This window comes from Dryas octopetala, chromosome 3, assembly GCF_963921425.1.
Source record: "Dryas octopetala chromosome 3, drDryOcto1.1, whole genome shotgun sequence".
Taxonomy (NCBI): Eukaryota; Viridiplantae; Streptophyta; class Magnoliopsida; order Rosales; family Rosaceae; genus Dryas; species Dryas octopetala.
The window spans coordinates 2,463,899-2,487,748 of record NC_141368.1 but is presented as its reverse complement, the minus strand read 5'-3'; the positions used below and the strand labels follow the sequence as shown (position 1 = coordinate 2,487,748).

Sequence of the window (23,850 nt, the reverse complement as noted above, 5' to 3'; positions counted from 1 at the left end):
AAAAGCGAATAGTCAGCTTTGGACTGCTGAAATCCGGCTTGCTGAATGGCATTGGAGAACTTGGAAAACCAATTTCGCGAGGCCTGTTTTAAACCATGCAAAGATTTATTAAGCCGACATACCAAGGGCTCCCCCTGTCGGCAAAGTCCTGGAGGTGGTTCCATGTACACTTCCTCATCAAGATCACCATGGAGGAAGGCATTCTGAACATTAAGTTGGTGAAGGAACCAATTGCGTGAGGCAGCTACAGCAAGGAGGCAGCGGAGAGTAGTGAGTTTAGCCGTGGGAGAGAAGGTCTCAAGATAGTCAATACCTTCAACTTGAGTGTATCCCTTGGCTACAAGACGGGCTTTGTAGCGCTCAATGGTTCCATCAGAGTGGTACTTGATTCTGTAAACCCAGCGGCAACCTATGGGCGTGTGACCAGCTGGTAAGGGCATGAGAGTCCAAGTGTTATTAAGTGTCAGAGCATCAAGTTCTGCCTGCATGGCTGTCTGCCAGTTGGGATCCAAGAGAGCTTGAGCATACGACTTGGGTTCAGTAGCACCTGAAATGTGAGCTAGAAAAGCACAATAGGAAGGAGAACAACGAGTATAGGAAATAAAATGAGACAGGGGATGGTGAGTACCTCGAGAAGAACTTGGCGCCGAGTCGGATGAGAGGCCATGGGCGGCTGGTCTGGAGCGGTGAGGAATATGGTAGTCGTCATGCCATTTGGGTGGGTGGGTAGTGCGTGTGGAATGACGGAAAGGTTCAGCAGAAGGCTCGGCTTGTGGTGAAAGAGGTTGAGTGGACAAATTGGAAGGTTGGGAAACAGGTTGATCAACTAATGGGTCTATCGAAATGGGCGGGGAACTAGGTCGAGTAGAGCCTAAAGGAACAGAGCGAGCAGCAGAGATGGGAGTGGGCGTATGGGGTTCAGGAGAAGGAGACACAGAAATGGGCTCAGAAACATAAGGAGAGTCAGGATGGGGTAAAGGTAAAACAGTGTGGCCTGGTGAAGTGGTTGAGGTGCAAGAAGCATATGGAAAAATGTGTTCAGAAAATTTGACATCCCGACTAACAAGAAAATTTTTAGAGTCCAGGTCATATAATTTGTAACCCTTTTGTCCTGTGGGAGAAAAATGTCTTGTATTTTCCTTGAATAATCTGATATACAGGAAGCTAGTATATATAACGTTTACAATAGGCTATACTAGGAAAAGAGCTATTCTAGGCTATAAACAAGGCTGATCCACAATTTGTGGAGTCCAATACAGAATTGCTACAATCAAGGGATTTTATTTCTAACATTGTTGGAATTATATCAGTCTGTATCAAATTGATGAAGGGTTGCGGACTGGCGGTTGAGACATGGTTGTCTTGACTAAACAATCAAACATGAGTTTGGTTCTTGATGGTTCTCTGCCTTTAATTCATTTATGAAGCTTTGGGTGTCCAAAGAACAAGCTCGGGTGTTCATATTATTTAGAAAAAAATTAGAGTTTAGTCATTTCAATATATTTTATTTGAAAAAAAAAATTATATTGTTTTTTTTTTCTTCTAAATAAAGTCATTTGCTCATTGCCTTGTTAAAGTCAATGGTCAAAAGGTATAGGATACGAGTTCACTTCATATCTTCTTAGGGTATAAAATAAGGTTTGTGAATGTTGCATGTTAGAGTTAAAACTTAATCTAAAGTTGAGAAAATAATGCTTGAAAAAGAAGTAAAAATACAATATCGAATAATCAAAAAAATAGTCGTCGAGCGCTGAGCGCCTAGAATGTGTAAAAAAAAAAAAAAAACTAATGGACTAATATTATGTAACATGAAATTGTTACTATATTATTAGACTTTAATTAAAATTTTAAAAGTTATAAAGCTTTATTTAATAAATTGTAAAATTAAAGAAGTTCTATTATTTAACTACTGCTACAAGCCTATTACCAAGCTAAAGCTATAAGGAAACTATTGTAACCCAAGCCCATTTGCAAGGTAATATGGAATCAAGATTCTAAAATCTTGAAGACCCATAATCATTTTTTGTATTGGGCTTGTAAGGGGCCAAGGCCCAAACAACGCAACCCTAGCAAGGAACAGCCCGAGGTCTAGTAATCCCAATTACAATCCTGGAAACATTACTCACAAGGCCTCAGAATGGGTTGGCAGAGAGGCTATGAGATTAATTAGGCTAAAGTAAGCAGTGACAGGGCAGCTCTGCTTTGGCAAATCAGGCCGGGTAAATGCTAATTACTTGCTAAGAAAAGCGATGCATATATTACTATATTAGTATGCCCTATAACTTGTTTGCTTATGGAACTATCTGTTTCCATGGATACGTGTACATCTTCTCTCTAACTGCTCTCTTGGTTTTGAAGGTGAGAGAGAAGTGAAAAAAAAAAAAAAACAGCTGAGAGATCAGAGAGGAGAATCAGGAGAGCAGATGCTTTATTTTTCCAATGAAGTTAGGTAAGTAACACTGTAACACTGTAACAGGGGTCTTAATTATACGATATTGCTGCCGTATGATTTTTTTGATGATCTTTTTCTTTTGATAAATAACAAGAGAACATCCTCAGGCAAAGCTATATATGCATGCCCACAAAGCAGCACAATTGTGTGCATATGTCCTGCATTGTACAAAACCACATGGTAAGCTACTCTAATTGCGTGGCTAGTCAAAAAGAAGCACACATATTATACATGTACAAAGCAATTGTAGTAGCTGTAGCATTACTCATGTTATGACAAGACACTTGTGATTCTTTAGCATTGGCTATACCTTGCCGTATGTTTTGCATGACAGGGCTAGCTGCAAGGTTTGTTGATTAAGCTAAAGCAATCGCAGGGCAACTCTCCTTTGGCAAGTCAATGGGAAGTGATGACTGGAAATTAACCTTGCTATATATATGTTAACACCAGTCACCAGTGCCTGCCAATAGAGAGGAGCCCTATGACTGCTTTGCTTATTTCACAAGTACTTCTTCTAGCTGCTGCTTCTGGGATTCAATTAATGGTGGCCCTGCACAAGCTAGCTATATAAGCACACCAATTTGGGATCCAGAGATGGAATAAACCAAGTAAGTAGTAAAGGGATATCCAAAGGATTATGCTGTGAACATTTTCAAGGGGCTACTTTTTCAGGGGTTTTATTGGGGCCAAGGACAGGGGTCATTCTCTGTTGATATAGATTTTTCTTGATCTCCTCCATATCTGAGATTCGTCCACTCTCCATGTCCATGCTCTGAAGCTGAAAGCAGAAAAAAAGCTGATGAAATTAAGGAGATGCCTCCCCATATTATAAAGGGCTCAGAATTGAGAAAAATAAGGGCAAACAGCATATCCGGCCTACTCATGCTATATATTCCTTTCCCTTTTCTTTTGTTGCTTTCAATGTTGGCTTTTCGGTGTTTTTATATATGACAAGGGTCTTGCGTGTAATTTTGGTTTTTTGTGTCTTTTTCTGAATACAAAATGGTCTCACTTTCATCAGTATTATTGGAATGTCCAAAGTAATTGACTTTGCATTTGCTGCACTACTTGTGCTCTCAGTCTTGCTGTCAATAACTTTCACTATATCTTTCTTACCATGCCATGATTAATAATACACAGTGCCTCATTCCTTTATTTGGTAATTATTGTTCACATCTTCCTTTTACACATCATATCATGTAAGCAAAATGATCACAACTAAAGAAAAATAAGGCCTAGCAGACAAGTCATCGACTTCACCCAGTTGTTAGAGCAGCCCATGTGCTCAGGTTCAACAAGTGCTCTACCAAACCCTGTTTATTCATTATTTTTAGGACAATGGTTTGATTCATTCTCACCGTTACCTAAAAATCATATCGAAAAGTCACCATCGAATGAATATGCAAAGCTTTCCCCTCAGTTAATTAAATATGATCACTTCAACTATATGGAGTTGAAGTCACAACATGACATCAACTCGTAATTAAGTTCCAATCTACACAATATTTAACTGTCTCATACATAGACATGTATTTCAAGTCATTGACTTTATGTATGGAAAATAAAAGTCGGATCAATTTTTCTTTTTTGACGGCCCACGGGATAATCTCCCATGCAGAATCCTATCTCCCATGTACCTGCACCACACAACATACAAGATTAGAGTTAATATATGCAGCCAAATATATATAGCACAACTCATTGTATATACTCAATTACCTTCCAAGCATCATTACAGTAGCTTGAGGATTAGTCCCTGGGGTGCGATAAAACGTTGACCCATCAATGACCCTAAGCGAATCAAGCCCAAGTACCCTGTATTCTTTATCAACAACCCTACCAACTTGACAACCTCCATGGTAGTGCCATATGGTCATCACAGTGTCTTTGCAAAATTGTTCCAATGAAATTGTGGCATTAAAATGCTTTCGCCTCATGTTCACGGGCAAAGTCAACATCAGGTCAAATAGAGCTTCGACAGGCATGTTTCTATAACGGAATTTTGAATAGGCCTTCGAATTGACAACGCTTATAACGGTTCTCATGCCCTCAATACACTTCCTTAGGTCCTCTGGTTCTTTGAAGTAGTTAAAGGTGACAAAGGGGTTGTCATAAGGATTTGTGTTTCGGAGCTCAAGATGACCTGTGGAGACTGGTCCCATGATTTTTTCAAGTATCACTCCGGCTCTAAGAGTTCTGTTCACAACTGCGTTTATGGTATGAGCAGCTCTGGCTATGGCTTCTGGTGGAACTCTGACAGGCTGGTAATCCCTCTGCAAATGTAAAGCAAATCATCTAAGTAGGCATTTTTATACTGTGACACGGATTAATTTGCTAATAAACTTGGGCCAGGCCCAATTGAAAGCCTGTCCATGATACAGCCCAAAAAAGCATTATACTGGCAGAGAATAGGAGAAGTAAGAGATAGGAACCTGACTCAATAACCGCTCAAATTCATTGGAAAGCCTTTGAGCCAAAGGATAAGAAAGGGTCAAGCCGCTAGCTCCTTCAATGTAGCTTCCAAACCTTGTGATGCCCACAACTTGGACCAGGGAGACCTCAACTGGTAAAGGTGAGGGAATGAAGAGACAATTCATTGGATTATCAGCCATCCCTTGGCCCACCATGGGGTGGTCCACCACCACCTTGATACCGTGGGCCCGGAGATGGTACGCCGGCCCCACACCACTTAACATCAACATCTGTGGGCTCCCAATTGCACCAGCGCTTAGAATGATCTCATTCTTGGAGTTCTTCTTTAAGTATGCTCGGTGCCTCACTCCATGTGCATCTGTATAGATCACACCATAAGCTTGTGGTCTTGTTCTTCCTGTGACAGTGTCACCACATAATATGTTAGATATCTAATATGGTATAAATCACCAAAATTAACTAAATTTGTTAAGCCATCAAATTAAATTCAAAACCAATATATGCATGCTACCTTGCTAGCTAGCTAAATAGTAAACCCTAGTTACCACTTACCAGGAACATATCTAAACAAGATTTTGTGCACAGTAGCATGCAAATAAACAGTGATCCTTCTTGGATCAGCATACCGAAGCAAATCTGCAGCAGTGTGTCTGTGACCCTCTGCATCAAAAATAGTCCCTCCAACTTTAGTCCCATACAAATGGTTAAAGGTGAACCCATTGTACGGCAACACTCCCACTTCCACCAAACCATCTCTGAACGCGCTCTCCCACCCCTTCAATGGCGGCTGGAAGGCCACCACTTTCTCAACCCAGTTATAAGACTGGTTCACCAGTTTCTGGTTCCAACCCACTTCCCGAACGTAGTGCGAGCTGGCACGCGTGTAGAAGCCGGCGTTGACGGCCGAGCCGCCGCCCAGCACGCGTGCCCGGGCGTTGTACACGCCGTCTTCGGAGACGAAGTGCTGGGCTGGGGATGTGGGAGAGGTGTCTAGAAGAGCGGAGGCGAAATTGGTGATGTTGGTGACGTTTGGGTTGCCATAGGGCGAGCCGCCTCGTTCGAGGACCAAAACGGTGGCGCCGTGAGAGAGAGTGGCGGCTAGAGGACACCCGGCGGTTCCTCCTCCAATGATTATGTAGTCGTAGTAAATCACTGCTGGAGCTGATGTTGCTTCTTTCACAAATCTGTAGTCTATAAACATATATGTAAATAATCATCAGATAAAAAACATATAATATAATTATATATTTCATTTTCTAGCAGTCTCACGATGAAAAACTACACTTTATTTTCTTTTTCTTTAATCATACATTTTAACTAGTTCGGCTAAAATTATTCATTCATTTAAATTTGAGTCACCCTCCACATGTCTGTGTGTGTGAGAGAGGGAAAGATAGAAATTAGTGCATGAATATCATTTATAATCCCTACCTTTCTGTGAATAACAAAATCGAGGATGAAAGAAGAGAATTCCAGCAAGAAAAGCTCCGAGGAATCTGCAGTACCACAATGATCCGAAACCCATTCTCGATCTCTAATTAATTAATTTCCCCACAGCTAAAAAACAAGTAGTATATTAATTCTGCAATATATGTATGTATCTGGGTATTGTTCGATCAGATTGACCAAAAACCAGACTACTGTGCTTTAAATAAGGTAGCCTAAACCCTAAGGTATCGGGGACTCTAGCTAACGTTCTTTATGCATGTACAAAAAAAGAAACCTAACTTTGCTTTTGCTTTTTGATAGAAATCGATAGAGTTGTTGTTCAACAACATTAATTTTCACCCACTCATGTAAAGATGATACAATGTCCTTAATTCAACTTTGATACTTTGCACCCTGTCCTAGTTTTCTCGTATATCGCTAGCACTTCCTTAATTACCTGAACAGAAGAGCTGATCTTGATAAACTCTCAGACCGTCCAATATATTCTCATAGCCATTTATGGCCCATGAAAAACTATATATATATATGTCATTATTTTTTAAGGAATATAAACAGGCGTCACGTAATTAATTAAAATTGACATGATATTAATGGTATGCATGGTTTGGCACCTATTCATGTCTAATTCATTAAAAGCTTCAAGCTTCTTGTCCGCATATACAACCGCAGGTCCGCAACTACTAAGTTGAATAATTAGTACTAAAAAGATTAGTAAAATATTATAATGGAAAAGTCTAAAATGATGTCTCAATCTTATGCTTATGTCGTTTTGGATAAAATACAAGATTACCAAAACATCAGTAGAGGATTCTAATTTTATAGAAATTATTTAATACTATTATTTAAACATGCATTATATGGTATTAAATTATTAATGCATGTTGACAAATATATATTATCTCAATTCTCGGATTGCCATAAAACGCTGTGGATTTAAGACTTAAGAGATGCGGATGGAAGAGGAGAATGAGGAAAAGCAACTTAATTAATTTTGTGAAGTAGCTCAACTGCCCATGCAAGTATTAGTTGAATCCAATTAATTCAAATAATATAATTGGAGGTCTTTTTGCGCAGAGTGAAGTTTGCCTTAATTCCAATTAAGTTCTACTTGTGGGAAGAAAACAATTAAGCCATCCTTGTCCGAATATAAATTAATTACTTATAGGACGCTGAATTTGATTGAGTTATTATATACTTGCACTTGCATGCATATGGTTTTAATTAAGGTCACAGTTCAGACCAAAAACAAAACGTCACAGTTGGGCATGGAAGTCATACTCATATGAGCAATTCAAATGAAAGTTTTTTTTATTTAATAAATGATCATAAAATGTTCATTGACCCTTAAGCAGTTAAGCTAAATGATCATATATGCTTATGAACCAAGAAAATAAGCTAAATGTTTGGATCGACTTGAATTCACTACAAGAAATGTGAGTAAAACACACCATCATTGGTGACATAGAATGAGGTGACAATTAAACAATAGGGACTGAAGTGTCTTGATTTTAATAAAAATGGGTATCAATTCGGCAATAAGGACTAAAGTTCTCAATTGCCACCCAATTTTGTGCCACCAATGAGGGGTGTGTTTTGCTCACATTTCTTGTAGTGATTGCACGCCATCAAAATTGTTAATGGGCTTGCCTCATAGTACCCCATCGGGTATTTTGGGCCTTAGCTCAGTGTTCAAGGCTACCAGAAGGATGCCTGATCAGGTCCAACACCCAATCACACTCGATCAAATTTTTAATATTTTTTTATTTCATTGCCTTTGCTAGTCAACATTATGTCATTATCCATATTGGAATGGAGTGTACCAAGAAGTTTCAAGAACATAACACGTCTTTGGTATTATTTCCATTAGACCATATCAAACATGCAACATGTTCAACTACCTAAAGTGGATAAGAGATAACAAAATCATGTACACCCTACCCAAATAAAAGCGGATTATTCGGCATGGTCCATAGTCGGTCCACGTTTATCATGATGCTCTATGCTCCACGGGAGGTAGTAAGCCAAAGACTAAATTTAGATAGGAAACAAAAGATTGAAAATTACTTTCCTTTTTTTTTTTTTACATTGAATTTTAATTAGGCATGTCAAGTGTTATTTCTATCATTTGTATCCTAGCCTTTTGCTTGAAATTCAATGTTTTTTATTTCTCTAGTATAAGTTAGAAATTGTTAATCAAAATGTATATTTTTATTTGATGAGGATCGAATATTATGTGTGTTATGATGAGTTTAATTTAAAGTAAGAGATTTGAGTATTGAGCTTCAAGTAAGATCATCTAACAGACTAACTCACTAACACGTACATGCATGAAATGATTAATAAATAAATCGAACTAACATTGACAGCATTTACTTGATTGTACGTCAACCCTGATAATAACGTTGAGAGGTATTACTCTCTACTCTCTAGGCCTACGGTCCAACTTTAACGCATTGATGATTCATCCATGCCTTTAATTTCATTGTTGCGTAATTAAAACAAAATTTAAAGAAAAGATCAAGAAAGAAATATGTTTCACAAATCGCCTAAATGATGAAATAGTCCAATCAAATGGGACGGACATGTCAACTCACAGTTATGATATAATTTTTTTTTTCTGATAAATTATGATATAATCAATAGGAACTAGGAAGTAGGAAGGAAGAAAATAATTTAGGTCGGCTAGCTTCTTCCAATAATTTCCATGACATATATACAGATTATAGAAATTACAATTACAAAGATAAATAATTATGGCTTAATTATTTTGTAAAACAAAAAGCATACGGCAAACATGTATTTACAAACACGTAATTAATTAAATGCAAACATTTAATTAGATATGAACTTATTCTTGTATATGTCGTCAAAAAGGCTGAATTCTTAATTTCATGGTAGTTGGTCGAGGCAAAACCGCAAAAGCTGATGGCTGCTCTCGCCTGCCCAACTGCATGTCATACCTTTCCGTTATTACTTAATTGCGTTTTAAATTTTAGATAAAATTATATTTTAAATTATATTTTGTTCTTTCTTCTCCAAAAGATTACCTCTTCCAAGCACAAACAGCCAAGAGAAACTGAATAAGAGAACAGAAAGAAAACAAAAGGTCATTAATGAATTCGATCATCGTGTATTAATTGCAAATTTGCAATTGAATTAGGATTATATTCAGATTTTTCAGACGAGATTTGCTTATTAATGAATTAAATATGCTGAAAAAAGCCATGGAAAAGCCAAAACTGCATTAACATATCAACTTATTATCAAGCATATATATATATATATGCAAAAGAATAAAAGTAATTAAATACAAAGAGTTTCAATTTCATTGATATTTCATTCTTTTCATGATAGTATACAAAGCTAGCCTGGGGTCATAGCCCTCATAAGTTCTTAACATTAGGCAGTGAATCCAAACAAAGAAAATAAAAAGAAGTGTGTGTTTATTTGAAATTAAATTACGAAGAAATGAAAAGGTTCCTAAGTAAATTTGGTGACTGTCCTATGAAATTATAAAATTGATGATTCTGTATATGTTACAACATAAAATTAAGCTGCTTCTGGGTTCATAAAAAAAAAAACATATATACAAACTGTTATGCTTTAAAACTAGTACTAGCTAGCTACTGCGCGCCTCTGAAATTGAAAGCTTTATATATAATTCTATGTTCTGGAAGGAGTGATCTTGATGACGAGTCCGGGGAAAACATCATCCGGGTCGTGGATATGCGGGTTGCGCTCCACAATAAACGGGTCGCTGCACTTGTCGCTGATGGTGTGGAGGGTCTCGCCCTCTCCGACCACGTAGATTTCATCGCAGGGCCGGCCGTTCCAGAAACGGTTCCCTCGAACCGAGTCGTCAGCTGACGTCGCAGAATTATTCTCTCTGATCGAAGCCAACAGGATTAAGGCCAATAGGACTATAGCACAGTACCAGGAGGATGCATCGGCCATAGGTATCGATACTTTTAAGGGTTTCAGTGAGACATAGAAAGCCATATATGAGATCAAAACGAGAAATGAGAGATACGGGTTTGTTTGGTTGAAAGAAATGAGATATGGGTTTTTGATGAAACAGACGCAAGTGTGAGTATGTATTTATATGAAGATGAGAGGTTTTTGGTCGTTTGCGTTGGGAGGGAGTTGGGTTCAATGTGGACTTGGCTCTTAGTATTTAAAAGTGAATACATCATCCTTGCCTACTGATTGATCAATTACTGAAAAGATCAATTACTGAAATGATCAATTACTGAAAAGGACAAGTTTAATTTATTAACTTTTTTTTTTGTTTATGATGAATTTTATTAATAGGGTTTGATATATGGGTTTTTAGATTTTTAATTTTGGAAAGAAGGGCCATTTAGTTAGGACAATCAGAGTAGATTTTTCAATTTTGGCATGTTGAACAAGAAATTAAAGTAATATTAAATAAGGCTGAGTCATGTGCTAGATAACCATGTTGATGTTGCTATAGTAGGAGGGATATACATGGATGGAGAAAGAAACTATATAGATATTGAAAATACATAATATTAGACTAATTTCTATATTATAATATTAAGGGCAATCAATTATACAATAATTAATTAGGCTTATTAGAATTTTCAGTTTCAGAAGAGAAAGATGGTGGGTGTGGGTAGTGGCGGAAAATGTGGGGTTGCAAATTTGTGTGGGGGGTGGAAAGTGGGAAATTGCGTGTGGAAATTGAGGGCCTCCCCACTCACCACCTAGAAAAAACCCGACTCAACCAACTAACCTGCATGACCCAAAATCGATCAAAACTTGTGTGATGGCTAAAGTCTTTGACCTTTTGTTCCAAATAGGTTTTCAGAGACTTTTTGGACCTTTGCCTCCTGGCGTGCTCACAGTGCATGACCTATTGGACCAGTTGACCAATTCATTCATTCACACAATCACAGATTATGGCAAACAGGGACCAAACTATATTATGGGTTTTTGGGTTCGATATATATATTCTTAATTTTTTGTTTTGGGTTTGGGTGGACCAATAAAAACCATATATCATTCTCAGTCGACAACCAATTAGAGCGGAAAGTTTTACTGTTTAAGCACATTGGAGAGTTACGATATATCATCAATGTGTTTAAGTTGGGAATTAATGTTTCATGGGATCATAAAAGGGGTGGCATATATGCATTTAATCACTCGGAGGGTCCAGGTCGGTGGTGGAGTGGATGAGAGATGTGGACAAATGGATGTTGTTAGCTACTGCATAGCTATAAATAAAATGTTATGAATACTATAATTTTTTTTTTAATCACATGTTGTACCACATTTTTTATAAAGATGAAACGTACTCACTTGTATAATTAAAAGTATGATACATATGCAGTAAATATTTCTAGCATTACTCTTTTGTATAATGTTTGGCATATAAATCTTGATTAATTCTGTCTATTGCATATTTATGATGTAATTTGGACGTTGGATGTTAGCGTATGATCATTTAATATGGTATGGGACGAGTTTAATAGAAAAAATAAAAAATATTGCATGGTTTGGCATGGTATGCATATATATGAACTATATAAATTTAATAGGAATTGAAAGTCTACTATATATAAAACAGGGTAAATTTTCCTTCCACACATACCTGCTTCTTGCAAGTAGAACTTTGTATATTGATGATGATGATTCTAGCCATTCAAATCGACTATCTACCAAACCATTGGACTGAGTCTCTAATTAAATTGGTACGTGATATCTAATTCCATGGAAATAATTAATACTTATCAAGCAATAGTCTTAAGTTAAAAGGCAAGTCAACGAAAAACTTACACATCGATCTCAATTATCAAGCTCATATATGTAATTAGTACCTCGTATATACTAATTTATTTAATGGATTATGTTAGTATATATATATATATATGAACAATACTTTCCTCAGTCCCCTGGTTGGAGGAGTTTGCATGTCCTTTTGGTCTTTTTTATTCAATTTATGAATTAATTTTTATTTATTTACAATGAAAAGACCAAAAAAAGACATGCTCTTATAATAGGGGATTGGAGGAGCTCTTCCAACCAAGGACTGAGGGACGTATTGTTTTATATACATATATAGAGGAGTGCTCTAAAACTAACTAGTTAGTAAATTAATACGAATCTAACTATGCTTTTGGGCGCACCATATAACTAATCTCATAATCCGAACCGTTCATTTTTTAGGTCATACTTCAAAAATCATCATTATAAAAAATCAACTACATTATAAATCATTTAGTTATCTAATTGTGATCAAATAAATAGACTATCATCGTTTTCGATAAAAGCACATAAATAATTGTTATCATAATCAAATGATTAAATGACTTTCGATTTTAGAGATTTTTTATAGAGATGATCTTTGAAGTAGGGCCTAAAAAATAGATGGTTCGGATTTGGAGATTACATTATGCAGTGGGCCTAACATGGTGGTTAGCTTTGTATTAACTTGTTAACCAGTTAGTTTTAGAACATTCTTGTACATATATATATCTTACACATAAATGCTGCACTTCTGTTATGAAATTTTTTTTAAGTATAACGTACTGTAACATCACATAACATGCTAATGTTTAGTCACTTCAAGCCATAGAAAACTTTTCGTACAGATTTCATGCTAACTAATTAAGCACATGCCATTAGCCAAAAGATGGAGGATGAGTCCATTTCTGATACAAAAAGTTTTGAATTGGTGTATATATCATTCCCTATATTTGGAGTCATCATCCACCATTATTCAGTAATAATATCTTACGCATCAGTTTCCAATTGCAATGAAATGGTGATAGGAAGCAATATAACACATTTAAGATATTCACTTATCTCAAATGGTGGCCACAGTCCTAATGTCAATTATCTTGAAACATATTTCAACCACAATTTAGCACTAAACACATTTGGAAGTGACATCTGCTGTCTGCTGATGACATATATCATTCCTATTTTACACGACAGGATGACACAAATTTCCAATTAGCATATAATTACTATCTTTATGGAGGACCTAATTAAAAAAGGTGACTAGATCATTGTCAAAGCACCATGTTATGAATAAACTAGCCGCCTTAATAATTTGGGCCCATATATATGGGCTCTTGGGAGATGGTAAAAGATGGAAATTTGGATACTCCAGCCCATATTAAAATGTTTAAACCCAAGTCCAAAAAGGCCCAGCCCATATTACTACTTAGAAGAACAAATGTTGACTTACTGACTATGAGCTAGTTTTGTCACCATGCAACTTCAATTTTTGCCTGAAATCCAATTCAAAATTCAACCAAAAACCAACACCGTTCCCCATGAAACTCGCAAGACCCATTACGCGCCATTTCAACACCTCCACAGCGACCCAGAAATCAGAGCGAGTGACCAACAGACCAATCTCCTTGACCCCAATCAAACAGCTTCACGCACGCCTTATCAGAACCCACCTCCACAAAGACCCATCTTCAATCTCCGACGTTATTAGATATTACGCACTATCTCCACCGGATTTAAACAAAGCCCATTTGGTCTTCAATCAAATTCAGCGACCCACATTGTTGGTTTGGAACCATATGATCCGTGGACTGTCACAAAGTCACCAACCCATTGAAGCAATTCACATGTATAACCGTATGTACAACCAAGGATTGGCTGGGAATCATTTGACCTTTATATTCATTTTCAAGGCTTGTGCTCGAGTTTCCAGTATTGTACATGGCCAAAAGGTCCATGGCCATGCACTGAAACTTGGGCTGGAACCGTATCTTTTTGTTTCCAATGCATTGATTCATATGTATGCGTCGTGTGGTGTTTTGGGTTTTGCTCAGAACGTGTTTGATGGAATGCAGGACAGAGATTTGGTCTCATGGAACTCTTTGATATGTGGGTATAGTCAGTTCAATAGATTTAAGGAGGTTTTGGGTCTTTTTGAGGCAATGCAGGCAGCGAATGTGAGGGCCGATGCAGTGACCATGATGAAAGTTATTTTAGCATGTAGTTACTTGGGTGAATGGAAAATTGCAGACTCTATGGTTAAGTATGTTGAAGAAAATCATGTTCGGATTGATGTTTACTTGGGGAACACTATGATAGATATGTATGGACAGCGTGGTTTGGTAAATTTTGCCCGGGAAGTATTTGATCGGATGTGTGAAAGAAATATAGTTTCATGGAATGCCATGATCACAGGGTATGCTAAAGTGGGAAACTTAGTTGATGCAAGAAAGCTTTTCAATGAGATGCCGAATAGGGATGTGATCTCTTGGACTTCCATGATCACTGGTTACTCTCAAGCCAACCAACATACTAAGGCCGTGAGTCTTTTTCAAGAAATGATGGCAGCTAATGTGAGACCAGATGAAATAACAGTGCCTAGTGTGCTTTCTGCTTGTGCCCATGTGGGTTCACTTGATGTGGGAGAGGCTGTGCACCACTACATAAAGAAGCATGGTGTGAAAGAAGATATTTATGTAGGAAACGCTTTGGTAGATATGTATTGCAAATGTGGGGTGGTTGGGAAGGCACTGGACGTGTTTCAAGGGATGGAGAAGAAAGACTCGGTGTCATGGACTTCAGTAATTTCAGGCCTTGCTGTGAATGGTTTTGCAAATTCTGCACTTGAAATCTTCTCGCAGATGTTGAGAGAAGGTATTCGACCAACTCATGGAGTGTTTGTTGGTATTTTATTAGCTTGCGTTCATGCTGGATTGGTAGATGAAGGATTGGAATATTTTGAAAGCATGGAAAAGATTCATGGACTAATGCCAGAAATGAAACACTATGGTTGTGTTGTAGATCTTTTGAGCCGCTTTGGCAAACTAGACAAGGCTTATGAGTTCATACAAAATATGCCTATTTTTCCGGATGTTGTAGTGTGGAGGATATTGCTGAGTGGTTGTAAGGTTCATGGAAATGTGGCCCTAGCTGAGATTGTCACAAAGAAGCTTCTTGAATTGGATCCTTCAAACAGTGGGAATTATATTCTCCCATCAAATACTTATGCAGGTTCAGATAGATGGGATGATGTTATAAAAATAAGAGAATTGATGGATGAGAGCAACGTGCAGAAGCCATTTGGTCGTAGTTCCATTGAAATAAATGGTATATTATCAAATAACTCGCGGGAGTGAGGACTCACTTGTAAGAGGAATCAATTAAATAATGTATCAGACACATAGAGGATCTTAGCAGACCATTTCATTTAGTGCAGGGGCAGTTATAATGGAATGGATATGAGCGGTAGGAGTTTCTTATCTGCACCTCAGCATTACATTGACCCAGCTGGTCTTGGAACAGAGATGATTTCATCTGAGGTTTATCCTAAGTGTTGCCATGTTGGAATTGCAAAGCATCTTTTAGGGGGCCAGTTGAGTTTTTGAATGTTGGATTCTTTGTGAGGACAAGTTGTGATGGAAGTTCTCATCTCAGAAAATGGGCTGGTGCTAGAAGTGGGGGAAGCTTTAAATATGTAAGGGAGCTGCATTGGCAAACTCTTGCTGGAGTATGCAAGCCTGATGACATACAGACTTAGAGAGACAATTTCATACCTTTGTAAGCTAGTAAAAGAGACAGACATTTTTTATTATAGACTTCGGCACCACAGAATAGCAGCTGGGAAAAGGCAAAGGCAAAGGCAAATGAGGGCATTTCTCTGGGGAGGCATTGTCTTACTTTTGGAAGGCAAAGGCAAATAGTTTTCTACACTAAGTCCATAACCCCATCAATACAGATCCAAGTAAACCCATCAGAAGAACTTACCTTCTAGCAAATGGATACACACAGATGCAGCTGCAGGGGCACATGCAGACACCCGTCTAGTGCATATCAATTCTCTCAAATTAACAACAATATATGCGTTCACAAATTAAGTTTTCAATTTAAATCTTGCCATGCAAGTTGCTAGTGACTACTTTTACCGCGAGGCTTTAATTTGACACGAAAGCCTTGACTTCTAATTAATCAATACCAGATCACAGTCCCATAAATTATACGAACCATAATTATCCAAAAAATTATACGTTACCCACAGTTTATCTTAAATTATCATTGGATTTGTTTTTCTTCACCAATGAGAGTAGTATAATTCATATAATTCACGAAATGATCTCTAAATTTATCTCATAATTTGTTTTTCTTTTAATATTTTGTTGGTACATTGGGGTATCCATTTCAATGGTCACATATGGAGAATATTACAGACATTTGCCTATGTGCATCATCGTGGCATCCGTTAAATCTATACTCTGTCACATATTGTACTCCTTTTATGCTTGGATCCACTTGTACCTTAATTCGGCTACTCCAATCCAAAGGTAGCAAAATCTATGAGAAATTGAACTACATAACCTATTTTGGAGATAATTGTTTTTATAATCTCTTTTTTACAAACATACATTCATAACTCTTTTTGCACACGAAAAGTCTACAATACCTTTCATATAAATATCCTCTCTCTCTCTCTCGTTACAATTTGGATTCTCAACTACTATTTAAATATATAATCTTCTGGATTCTCAACTACCATTTAAATATATAATCTAAATTAATAGTTTTGACGTTATTAAAGTATTATTTTTGTTGTCGATGATCATTTGGTTTATTCTCGTAAATATCACCTAATTTTTTTTGTCCGAGTAAATTTTAAGTTCGAATCTCATAAATAATTATTGATTAATAAAAATAAATAATTAAAAACAATTATCCTTGCTAGCCAGGCTTTCATTTTCATGGAATAGTGAGGCGACAAATTTTGGGGCAGGCGTGATTCATTTGCTCTTTGAGGTAGGATATACTCTATGGTCTACAGAGATGGCAACCAATGACACCTTCCTCAATGCATGACACCTGGGACTCTGGGAGGATTGTGGTGTGGTAATTGGTTACTGGTTTATGAGGCGTGGCAGAAAACAAAGGTGATCATATCATAGCCCACCGTGATGTTGGATTTATCTGGATAGTGGATACTAAAATTAAACAAGGTGCTCATTTGCTGTGACCCCCCACAGCTTGACCAGATCACAGTATAGAATCTATAAATCTTACAAAGTAAAATCACTCGGTTCAGTAGGTACACTCTCAGTCTGACAAACGCACACAAACAGAGATAGCAGATGGGTAAGGGAGGGATGTCTCATGGAGGTTCTGGGGAAGTCGGAGACGGTGAACAAGAGAACATGGCTGCTTGGCTTGTTGGGATTAACACCCTCAAGATTCAACCTTTCAAGCTCCCCACTCTTGGTATCAATTTCTTTTCCTTAAAGCTTTTAATTTGATCACTGTTTTTGAAACCAAGACCTCTGATTATTTCTTTCACTGATTCTTTTGGCGACCCTTTTGCGGCTTTTGCCTATTATCCTGGGATTTCTTAATTTTAGGAGCCCATGATGTTAGAGTTCGGATGAAGGCTGTTGGCATATGTGGCAGTGACGTTCACTACCTCAAGGTGGTCTTTTTCCCTAGTTTGATGTATATTAATTGTAAAATTTCGTTTGGTTTTTGATGATTAAAGGTACCACTTTTTCATTGCTTAATTAGTAAGAAAATATGCCAAATAGTTTTGATCTGAAGAGCAATTAAAGTAGAAAATATTGAGTCCCCACTCCCCACTTGTGTTTCATCCAATATATCATTACTTAAAGCCCTGTTCTAATTGTTGCTTGTTACTTTCAGACCATGAGATGTGCAGATTTCGTAGTTAAAGAGCCAATGGTTATTGGGCATGAGTGTGCTGGGATCATAGATGAAGTTGGGAGTGAGGTGAAGCATCTGGTTTCTGGTGACCGTGTGGCACTAGAGCCCGGTATCAGTTGCTGGAAATGTGGCCTTTGCAAAGAAGGTCGATACAATCTATGCCCCGAGATGAAGTTTTTTGCCAGTCCACCAGTTCATGGTTCCCTAGCAAATCAGGTAAACATATCAGCATATACTATATATAGCAATGGTAAACTTGTCACGACAATTTTATATTAAGCTTTAGAACAAGATGAATTATGCAGCATCACGAATTAGAGGCAGTTCAATTTTGAGGTACATGTTTGTTTTGGCAGGTTGTCCATCCTGCAGATTTATGTTTTAAACTGCCAGACAATGTGAGTTTGGAGGAAGGGGCAATGTGTGAGCCCTTAAGTGTTGGTGTTCATGCTTGTCGCCGAGCTAATATTGGTCCAGAAACAAATGTTTTGGTCATGGGAGCAGGACCCATAGGGCTTGTTACACTGCTAGCTGCTCGTGCTTTTGGGGCACCCAGAATTGTCATCGTGGATGTGGATGACCACCGTTTATCTGTTGCAGAGACTCTTGGTGCAGATGAGATAGTAAAAGTTTCAACAAATATTCAGGTTCACAGGGTTTCTAATGTTAATTTTTCATTGCCAGACATCCTTTTTCACTTGTTAATATTCTAAACCTGTAGACTGGTTTGAATTCCTAAAATGTTCTGTTAATTTTCTTCTAACAAGCAAGGACTTGTCAATGCTGTTTTTAGAGTCCTGCTAGTTTTCCTTTCCTTTTTTAAATGAGCCATTTCCAAGTGTCCCCCAACCTCCATTTTGTGACCCACAAACTTTGTTCTTATTCACAATCTTGTTGCTGCCAAGGGAGAGGGAAAATTTGGGATTTGTTTAGCTTCTTTTTCTCAGTGTCTTCTACTCTTCTTACTAGACCTTGGTTTGTTCTTAGAATTGATTATCTAAACTATCTTACAGGATGTAGCTGAAGAAGTGGTTAAGATACAGAAAGCCATGAAAGCTGGAGTGGATGTAAGCTTTGACTGTGCAGGCTTTAATAAAACCATGTCAACAGCCCTGGGTGCTACTCATCCCGGTGGCAAAGTTTGCCTTGTGGGAATGGGTCACAGCGAGATGACTGTGCCACTCACTCCAGCTGCTGCCAGGTATAAATTGATTCCAGTTATTCAGTTAAACCTTCTAATCATGAATACTTTACTCATGAAGCAAAATGGACATCAGATAATGTTGTCATACATGGCTTTTATAGTGAGAGTAAACAAATTAAATAGGCATTGTAGATCAAGGCGTGAATTTGCACACATGGGTTTACTTGATAATTGTGGTTTCGTCTTTTAATGTAGGGAGGTTGATGTAATTGGAATTTTCCGATACAAGAACACATGGCCGCTCTGCCTCGAGTTTCTTACAAGTGGCAAGATCGACGTCAAGCCCCTTATAACACACCGGTTTGGATTTTCTCAAAAGGAGGTGGAAGATGCCTTTGAAACCAGTGCTCGTGGGGGAAACGCCATTAAGGTCATGTTTAATCTGTAAAATCAGCTACAAGTTTATACTATCAAATCTAATATTGAAAACAACGAGATAGGAGGAGAATATTATCATCTTATGATTGAATAAATAAGTGACATATATGATAATTATAGACTTCTCCTTCTGTTAATGAAGTTTGGATGTTTTTGTCGTACTCTCTCTTGTTATGCGTTTTCTTTAGTAGGAAATCTTTTTTGCTCCAAAAAACTATAGATTCAACCTACAAGGGTGAACTTGCAAACCAAATTTTTGGCAAAGTGACCAAGAACGAGAGCAGTAATTTCTCAATTCGATAACTGATTGTTCTTGAAAAAAGTTGCGAGAATAATTTCTCTTGCGCATTTGCACAGGCCCACTGTTATAACAATAAAATACGAGGAATTTACACTCCAAAAGTCAAATCAACTTTGATCACCGATCACTCATAAGAGCATCATATCATCTAATGCACACAGATCTGCCGCAAACAGCATGTGTATATGCTCATCTCTTTATGGAGATTTGTCCCGCAGTTACAACCTTGCATGGCCCACGAAGCTTCTTTATGTCCATGGCACACTGCAAGGAACGGAGAGGGTTGGCAGCTTGGCGGTACTAAATCCTAACTCTATAAATCCAAAAACTCTCCAACCCATAATTTCATTCCGAACCAAAAAAAAAAAAACCATAATTCCTTGGACCCTACACTTACAAAACCCAGAAGAAAAAAAATATCAAGATGAATTACTAAAAATACATTGTGGTCCATATAAATAATCTTCTCTCTCAGGCAGTAGCAGCTGGTTCAGTCAACCACTTCCATACTCTCACTTGACCAGTTCCATCACCAGTGAAAAACAATCCACCAGGGCCTACCTGGATCGATCGTATCTCCTGTTTTGAAAAAATTTTACCCCTCTCGGAAAACCTAGAGCATATAATAGAACGATAAGAAAACAATTACAGCAAAGTGAGATGCTTGAAAAATATATTTTTTGGAGAAAAAAAAAAAGACATCAGCAGAGAGTAGTGTTGAAAGCTCACGATGGCAAATCATAGGCGCGGACTGTGTTGTCATTGCAAGCACACAGTAAGACTGGTTTGGCTTCTGAATCGTGCATCCCACAGAGTGTAAGCAAACCCTGCACAAAGGTCATAAGCATCATTAGACTCCACATATCATGTCAAATTGAAATTAATAGATAACCTATAATGATAATAGGTGCAGGAACTGAAATTTCAATCACTATGTGAAAGACCAAGTGAAATCATTCAGCCATTGTGGGGAATAAATTTATGATAATAGTGTTCCCATCAAACTACCTGCCTAGCAAGGATACAAAGGTGGTTCCATGGTTCTAACTAAACCTATTTTCCCAAACAAATAGAAGTTACAATAAAGCTTCTAAATGGTAAGCCATTAAAAGTTTCGACCTTGAAATCTTGAAAATAACCTAGCTTCTTGTTGATCAATGCAGGAACAGGTATATAACTAAAGAATGAATACATTATTGAAACATAAACAGCATACATGTTCTTCATTGTGAGTATACGTTACTTCCAAGTTTCCACTTTGAGTAGCAACCCAGACCTGCACAAACAAAAAAATTGGAATTAAATAAGTTTACAGTCCTAGTGCAATACACAGTTATACATGTATACAACCTTACAAATCATGAAAATGAGACGAACCTTTATTTGTTGATCCAAAGAACATGATAAAAGAAACTGATCCCAGCAAAGAATAGACATCACAACTGAAGTATGCTCTGTTAGTGTTTGTATACACTGCAAAGTTTCTAGACTCCAGACCTAAAGGAATAAAAAGTGAGAAATAAAGGGAACAAATGACATGGCCTCGAGTGCTCCTGCCAGAAAGAGTTGATGCTTATGATAATGAACCCAACTTACCCTTATAGAATGGTCCATTGAACCAGAGTAAAGCCTATTTGCTCCAACTACTAATGAAATAACTCCAAGAGTGTGACCTGTAAGCGATGCAGCTGGTTCAAAGCAATTAGCAACTGCATTAAACTTCCATGCCAATATAGAACCATCCTGCACCAAAGGCAAATTTTGCTAAAATTTAGGAAAATATGCTGATCCCACAAATGCATGCACAAAGAAAAATGGAGAGACACAATGATGCAGCTATACACACAGCAATAGTCACTTCTGAAAGCCCGAATAAGAAGGCTTGACCAGGAATGGGAACCAAACATAAAATTGAACCATAACAGTAGTCAAGGAATTACCTGCGTACCAGCAAAGAGCAAATCATTACCCACAACCAAGGCATAAACTTGTCCAACAGGCCCACTAAGACTCAGTTCAGTGTTAGCTTGGGTGTTCCATGCCTACAAAACCATATCCATGAATAAATGAGGCAGAATATCATTGTAGTCTACTTCTATAAGCTCACATTACAAGAGATTCCTCCTGACCTACCTTTACAACATTTGGTATACCAACAAAGATCCAAGGACCTTCACTGATCATACAACCTACTTCACCGCCAAGATTAATTACTCCCATGCACTGCAAAATAAACAAATACAAACACAGATTATTTTCCTACTCCACTGGATTAGCAAGAAGAAATGAATAAATATTATCCAACTATCTAAAATATGCACAAGGAACAAATTACTTGAGAAAACAAAAAGACAATAACTATGAACATGTGAACAGCTCTCTCGATAAAATCCCTCAAGACTCTTCTATGATCCTACAATACAACCCATGTCTCCCTTCTACAGTTTTCGCTATTGACACTCATAAGCCTGCACAATTTGCTCGCTAATGTGATCTCCATCAATTTGACAAGGATCATAACATCTGCATTTAGTGATGTTGATTGGAAAATACTTTCTGCATACAACCTCCATCTATTATTTTAATCTTTTACAGATTGTGATTTATGTAACGAGCTTCCTTCACAGAGTTATTGGATCACATTACAATTTTCGCATTCCTATAGGTGGTGTCCTTTTTATAATCAGAATTGGTAGGGAAAATTCCTATGACTAGTGCTTCAAAATTAACTAAACTAAGCCCTCATCCAAAGATAAAAAATGGGATCATCTAATGGAGTCCGTTTTCCCCACCAATTAGAAATTAAGCTTTCACCTATCACAGAACGAAAGGCAGAACAACTATTCAAATTTATTTTATTTAACTATAAATTCTCAACAACCAAACATAGAATTGTATTAAAGAACTGAAAACTGGAGTTTCCTAAATAAACTACCTTTACAAACAAAACCAAAAGTGACCAAGTACCTGGCCAGACTGGCAATCCCAAACCCTCACAGTCTCATCCTTACTACCAGTATAAAGCTTATCAGACCCAGAAGGCAGTGCAATCCCACTAACAACCTGTTCACAGAAAACCACAAGAAACCCATCAATTTCCATGACATAAAGACCAAGAAAAATCCAAAAAGTAGACAACTTAACGCCATAAACACAATGAGAACCCAATATATCAATCAAACTTACCTTTTGATGCCCCTCAAGCTGTGTCAACAAGCTGAAGCTCTCCCCCATAGTCCATGAATGCAAGAACTTACACTTATCCCCATAGCTACAGTTCCCCTGAACCCAATAATTGCAGACTTTCTCCGTCTTCCTAACGAATACCCTGTTGCCACCTGTACGACCCCACGTCGAAGATGCCCCGCCGCCGGTGAAGTTATTCGGAGCTTGACGCTGCCCCGAGGGACCGTCGGTCGAATTAGCGAAGGCGTGATGGCGCTTAGACGACACCGTTCCATTAAACCCTTGTTGTGACTGTGGTGGTGGTAGCTCTCTGTGGAGGTACGGACATGGGTGACGATTGCACTTGCCTGCTCTCCAATGGTAGCAGACCTTCTGGTTCTTGGATAGATCGGGTTGGGGCCCACCCAGTCTGTGGAAGACCCGTTTGTTGCCCCCTCCGTCTACATCCATTAGCTACGGATTTCAATCTCTCTCTAGTTGAATTGAACTCAAAGTTTCAATTTTTTGTGGTCCTTTTTCTGTGTTTAAAGGTTTTCAAGATGGATTGGAGGGATTGGTGATTGAAATCTGATCGCGGAGTTGGGCAGAATCGGAAACCCCAAATTTATTGTTCTGCCTCTGTGGGCGAGGGATTTGGGGATTCGAATTTCAGAAACCCTAACCTTTTAAATTTTGGAGAAGAAAGAGTGTTTGATTTGTGAGACTCTCTTTCTCAGTCTCTTCAGTCTCTCTTTCTCGCTCTCTCGAAGAGGGAGGAGGTGATGTACA

The 23,850-nt window shown here is 37.9% G+C and overlaps 4 protein-coding genes and 1 pseudogene across 4 annotated transcripts; 2 read left to right on the top strand and 3 right to left on the bottom strand.

The window, feature by feature from the left end:
* Window positions 1-4,061: 4,061 nt before the first annotated feature.
* On the bottom strand, window positions 4,062-12,075 carry LOC147289487 (protein HOTHEAD-like). Its single transcript, XM_086235482.1, has 4 exons — window positions 12,053-12,075; window positions 5,455-6,069; window positions 4,885-5,278; window positions 4,062-4,725 (listed from the first exon to the last, which is right to left on the bottom strand). Exons 1-4 carry the CDS (start codon window positions 12,067-12,069, stop codon window positions 4,168-4,170), a joined length of 1,584 nt encoding a protein of 527 aa, XP_086091608.1. The 5' UTR covers window positions 12,070-12,075; the 3' UTR covers window positions 4,062-4,167.
* LOC147289488 (peptidoglycan-binding LysM domain-containing protein) lies at window positions 9,638-10,450 on the bottom strand. Its single transcript, XM_086235483.1, has one exon. It carries the CDS (start codon window positions 10,331-10,333, stop codon window positions 9,998-10,000), a length of 336 nt encoding a protein of 111 aa, XP_086091609.1. The 5' UTR covers window positions 10,334-10,450; the 3' UTR covers window positions 9,638-9,997.
* Window positions 12,076-13,623: 1,548 nt separating the features above from the next.
* On the top strand, window positions 13,624-16,286 carry LOC147289486 (pentatricopeptide repeat-containing protein At2g22410, mitochondrial pseudogene; annotated as a pseudogene).
* A 970-nt stretch (window positions 16,287-17,256) lies between these two features.
* LOC147289485 (GroES-like zinc-binding alcohol dehydrogenase family protein) lies at window positions 17,257-19,756 on the top strand. The gene is made up of 6 exons (XM_086234861.1): window positions 17,257-17,560; window positions 17,698-17,765; window positions 17,993-18,229; window positions 18,370-18,660; window positions 19,027-19,214; window positions 19,413-19,756. The coding sequence occupies exons 1-6, from the start codon at window positions 17,434-17,436 to the stop codon at window positions 19,603-19,605; spliced, it is 1,104 nt and encodes a 367-aa protein (XP_086090987.1). The 5' UTR covers window positions 17,257-17,433; the 3' UTR covers window positions 19,606-19,756.
* Window positions 19,757-19,873: 117 nt separating this feature from the next.
* On the bottom strand, window positions 19,874-23,848 carry LOC147289484 (Transducin/WD40 repeat-like superfamily protein). The gene is made up of 9 exons (XM_086234860.1): window positions 23,083-23,848; window positions 22,864-22,959; window positions 22,030-22,119; window positions 21,837-21,938; window positions 21,493-21,639; window positions 21,274-21,393; window positions 21,113-21,172; window positions 20,626-20,723; window positions 19,874-20,509 (listed from the first exon to the last, which is right to left on the bottom strand). The coding sequence occupies exons 1-9, from the start codon at window positions 23,530-23,532 to the stop codon at window positions 20,368-20,370; spliced, it is 1,305 nt and encodes a 434-aa protein (XP_086090986.1). The 5' UTR covers window positions 23,533-23,848; the 3' UTR covers window positions 19,874-20,367.
* Between the last annotated feature and the right edge of the window lie 2 nt (window positions 23,849-23,850).

What these genes read in the sequence shown, in the direction of transcription:
- LOC147289488 (XM_086235483.1), bottom strand. Translation starts at nt 10,333, where the DNA reads ATGGCTTTCTATGTCTCACTGAAACCCTTAAAAGTATCGATACCTATG.
- LOC147289487 (XM_086235482.1), bottom strand. An exon ending in GCTACTGTGCACAAAATCTT is followed by an intron (nt 5,279 to 5,454) that starts GTTTAGATATGT and finishes TGTCACAGGAAG; the next exon opens with AACAAGACCACAAGCTTATG. An exon ending in TTGAGCGGTTATTGAGTCAG is followed by an intron (nt 4,726 to 4,884) that starts GTTCCTATCTCT and finishes TTACATTTGCAG; the next exon opens with AGGGATTACCAGCCTGTCAG.
- LOC147289485 (XM_086234861.1), top strand. Translation starts at nt 17,434, where the DNA reads ATGGGTAAGGGAGGGATGTCTCATGGAGGTTCTGGGGAAGTCGGAGAC. An exon ending in TTTCAAGCTCCCCACTCTTG is followed by an intron (nt 17,561 to 17,697) that starts GTATCAATTTCT and finishes TCTTAATTTTAG; the next exon opens with GAGCCCATGATGTTAGAGTT. An exon ending in ATGGTTCCCTAGCAAATCAG is followed by an intron (nt 18,230 to 18,369) that starts GTAAACATATCA and finishes TTGTTTTGGCAG; the next exon opens with GTTGTCCATCCTGCAGATTT.
- LOC147289484 (XM_086234860.1), bottom strand. Translation starts at nt 23,532, where the DNA reads ATGGATGTAGACGGAGGGGGCAACAAACGGGTCTTCCACAGACTGGGT. An exon ending in AGCTTGAGGGGCATCAAAAG is followed by an intron (nt 22,960 to 23,082) that starts GTAAGTTTGATT and finishes TTCTGTGAACAG; the next exon opens with GTTGTTAGTGGGATTGCACT. An exon ending in TGCTCTTTGCTGGTACGCAG is followed by an intron (nt 21,640 to 21,836) that starts GTAATTCCTTGA and finishes CCTTTGGTGCAG; the next exon opens with GATGGTTCTATATTGGCATG.